Genomic DNA, 3994 nt, shown 5'->3' with positions numbered 1-3994 from the left:
TTTTTCTTATGCAACATCCTTCCATCTGTTCTTTGAAATATTTCACAGATAAAATGACCAGAGGACTTCCAGGAAAGAAAGAAGAAGGTAGCTCATAAGCTCAGGTAATACATTTGTTGTTCAGCCTTCAGCTTTTTTTCATGAACCAATGGGCAATATTATCAATGTGTTTCTTATAAAAGAAACTGGAATGATTTCTCACTTCCTTCCCTAGTGGATCTTTTTGTCAAGCAAAGACAGGGTAAACAACTTTTCAAGGTCACATAGCTAAGAAGTGTGTGAGGCTGAATTTAAACTCAGCTCTTCCTGATTCCAGGCTTGTTATCCACAGTGGTGGGAGCTGGCTCTAAAATAAGAGAGAAAGAGGCAGAAAAGTTGGTTCACATTAAAAAATATATGTGGCAATTACAAATGAAAAAGAACAAAGGTATTAAAAACTGAGGGTTTGCAATTCTGGGTGGAGATGAAATGGCCTTACTGTTGTCCAGAGTAATTTTCTTCATTCCCAATAGAAGTTGGAATGAACGTTACTAGCAAACCATAAAAGTGGTAATGCAGGCCTTGTGAATTCAATTGGGACTGAAGAAGTGCCTTCTGGCCATGGTTTACTTATAAGGAATGGCCTGTGGGCAAATGGACCTGAGCCCTTAGATGTGTTCATCTGGGAGGGATATGAAAGGAACAGGTATTCTCTCTCCCTGGCTCTGGCTATCTCCTCTCTAGGAAATTATGATTCCTCCATGCACAATTGCTGTCCCCAAACATCACTTGGTACTCCTCTAGCAACATGCTGCTTATCTGCTCCCCCCCTTCCTAAGTCCTATTGAAGCTGTCCACCTCTGCTAAATGTTCTCTTACCCAATCATTAATGACCTAAAGGCCAAAAGTTATTGGAGTTCTAACCTTGTATAAGAAGATTTCCCCCCTCCCTTCACATTAGTACATCCTCTGCTCCATCACCATCCTTTCCTATAAGAAATTTGTATCCAAATCTTTATAGTTCTGCTTCTGCTTCCCACTATGGACCCAGAGGTGCAGATGGGTTCAGGGAGAGATTCCTGATGGCTTTCAACTTCTTTATTTATATTACTGGAGCTTGTGGACACTGTTTTCCATGAAGTATTCAATCTCTACGTATATTACTGCTCTAAAGCTCAATTTTGATTTCTCCTTCCAACACCTACTTTCCCCCTATCAATTTCAGTATTGTCTTAGTAATCACAGACTATTCACAGAAAAGGTGTCCCTGATACTCTATTTCAAGCTCTGTCATCTTAACAGAAGATAGAACTTCCTCAATAAGAAGCCACAAGGATCTAGAGCAATGTAAAATGTGTGTGTGGCCTAATTATATAGAAGCCTGGGTCTATGATAGAAAAAAGAGACAAGGGATAATGGAAATTAAAGAGAAGAAATTGGGGTTTTAGAAGAAATGCATGAAAGCAAGAATTTCCTGTGGAACCAGTTGGTTAATTTTAAAGACAATTATGCAAATATTTAACACCAAAAACCATTTCCCCTGTTTATCCAATAATTCACAAGATAATAATTTAAAATGCTATTTTAACAGCAATAAAAATGCTATAAATATTAAATAAAAAATAATAACATTCAAAAAACTCATTAAAACTCAGATGAAACTACAAAATCTGGAGGATATCTAGAAAAACAAGCACAACAATGTGCCATTGTTAGAAATAAGGAATGGTCATATTGACCCAAAATACAATTTCAAATTTTCTAAGAAAAGAGACAAAACTATTCATAATCTTTGATCCAGTCATGTCACTACTGAGTATATATCTCAAGGAGGTCAGAGAGAGAAATACAGACAACATATGCACAAAAAATCAGTGGTTATTTCCATAGTCATAATAATGTGAATATGAAGTGAGAGTCTAACAATTAGAGAGAATGGAAGAAAACTTTAGTTAGATATACATAAGTGTATTTGGCATATGTTATCATATATGATCACTTTGTTCATCTTGCTTACTTTTTCCAGGTTACAAAGGGATTCAACAAAAAAAAGTTTTATCTGGAAATGACTATGGTTAAAAACAAAATGAATCATCACAAACTTTATAAATATTCACATTAAAAATGATTTATTTATTTGCTGAGATAATTGGGGTTAAGTATTAAGTGTCTGAATCCATATTTGAACTCAGGTCATCCTGACTTCAGGGCTGGTGCTCTATCCACTGCATCAAAAATTTATCATTAAGGAATGGAAGAATAGCAAGAAACTCTGGGGGGGGGGGGGGGAGAAGGAAAAGTTGAAGACAAAAGTCTTTTTTAAAAAAATGTTCAAAGTCACTGAGGATAACACAATATTGGCATGATTTTTTTATTTAGCCAGTGAAATAAAAAAGTGGCTGAATAGTACCTTCTAATCCTTTATAACTAGACTGTATATCTTCTAAATCCTCACTCTCATTTTTTTCTCCCATTCTTCCTCCCTTCCTCACTCCATACCTCTCTGTGTCTCTCTATCTTTCTTTGTATGTGTGTCTCTCTTTCTTTCTCTTTGTCTCTCTCTTTCTCAGGTCCATTGAAAGACAGAATTCAGAAATGAACAACCACACAAGCATAACTTTATTCATTCTTCGGGGATTGACAGATGATCCACAGATGCAGGTTCTGCTTTTTATTTTTCTGTTTCTGACCTATATCATGAGTGTAGCTGGGAACTTGACCATTATCACTCTCACTCTGGTGAATCCTCACCTTAAAACTCCCATGTACTTTTTCCTCAGGAATTTTTCCTTCTTAGAATTGTCATTTACAACTGTCTGCATTCCCAGATTCCTATACAACATGTCAACTGGGGACTATACTGTGACCTATAATGCATGTTTCACTCAATTATTTTTTGGAATCCTCCTTGGGGCCTCAGAGTTTTTTCTCTTGGCTGCCATGTCTTATGACCGCTATGTGGCTATCTGCAAACCCCTGCACTATGCAACAATCATAAACAACAGAGTCTGTAACCAGCTTCTCCTGGGTTGTTGGGTGTCCGGTTTAATGATCATCCTTCCACCACTTGGTGTAGGTCTTCAGCTAGAATTCTGTGACTCCAACATCATTGACCATTTTGTCTGTGATGCATCACCATTGCTGGAAATCACATGTTCTGATACTCATTTCATAGAGAGAATGGTTTTAGCCTCTGCTGTGTTGACACTCATCATCACCTTAGTATTAGTGGTTCTATCTTATGCCTATATTGTCAGGACTATTCTGAGATTCCCCTCAGCTGAGCAAAAAAAAAAAGCCTTTTCCACTTGTTCCTCTCACATGATTGTCGTCTCCATGACTTATGGAACCTGTATCTTCATCTATATCAAACCTTCTGCAAAAGAAGGGGTAGCTTTGAATAAGGTCGTGTCAGTACTTGCAACCTCAGTGGCACCAGTGATGAACCCATTTATTTATACCCTGAGGAATAAACAAGTGATACAAGCTTTTAGAGACACATTGAAAAAGATTGCATTGATTTTAAAGTTAGGAGGCAATTGATGCTCATGAGCAATATTAGTAAAGGAAAACCTGAATAACTTTGAACTCTTTGCTCTGTTCTTATGACACAATTTGATTCTCTTACTAATATTTTACAGTTATTTTTTCTCTCCAATCCAAAAATCCTCACTGATTGAAGCTTTCTTCTCTAGACTCCATCAGTTTTGTCCAAGGATTTCATTTGCTTTCAACCCCTTCACTCACACACTACATTTTTTTTTGAGGCTGGAGTTAAGTGACTTGCCCAGGGTCACACAGCTAGGAAGTGGTAAGTGTCTGAGACCAGATTTGAACTTGGGTCCTCCTGAATTCAGGGCTGGTGCTCTATCCACTGTGCCACCTAGCTGCTCCCACACACTACATTTCTATAAAATCCAATAAACATTTAGAACCAACTAAGTATAAAACATCTACTCTCAAAGATTTTTCTAGCCCCCTACTTAGTATGCAATATGCATTTATTAAATGCCTG

General features: G+C 37.3%; 1 protein-coding gene across 1 annotated transcript; it reads left to right on the top strand.

The window, feature by feature from the left end:
* The first annotated feature begins 2574 nt into the window (after positions 1 to 2574).
* LOC141543952 (olfactory receptor 6C2-like) lies at positions 2575 to 3522 on the top strand. The gene has a single exon (XM_074269612.1). It carries the CDS (start codon positions 2575 to 2577, stop codon positions 3520 to 3522), a length of 948 nt encoding a protein of 315 aa, XP_074125713.1.
* The last annotated feature ends 472 nt before the right edge of the window (positions 3523 to 3994 follow it).

This window comes from Sminthopsis crassicaudata, chromosome 5, assembly GCF_048593235.1.
Source record: "Sminthopsis crassicaudata isolate SCR6 chromosome 5, ASM4859323v1, whole genome shotgun sequence".
NCBI lineage: Eukaryota > Metazoa > Chordata > Mammalia > Dasyuromorphia > Dasyuridae > Sminthopsis > Sminthopsis crassicaudata.
The sequence above is the reverse complement of the archived record's forward strand: the minus strand, read 5'-3'. Positions and strand labels throughout refer to the sequence as shown.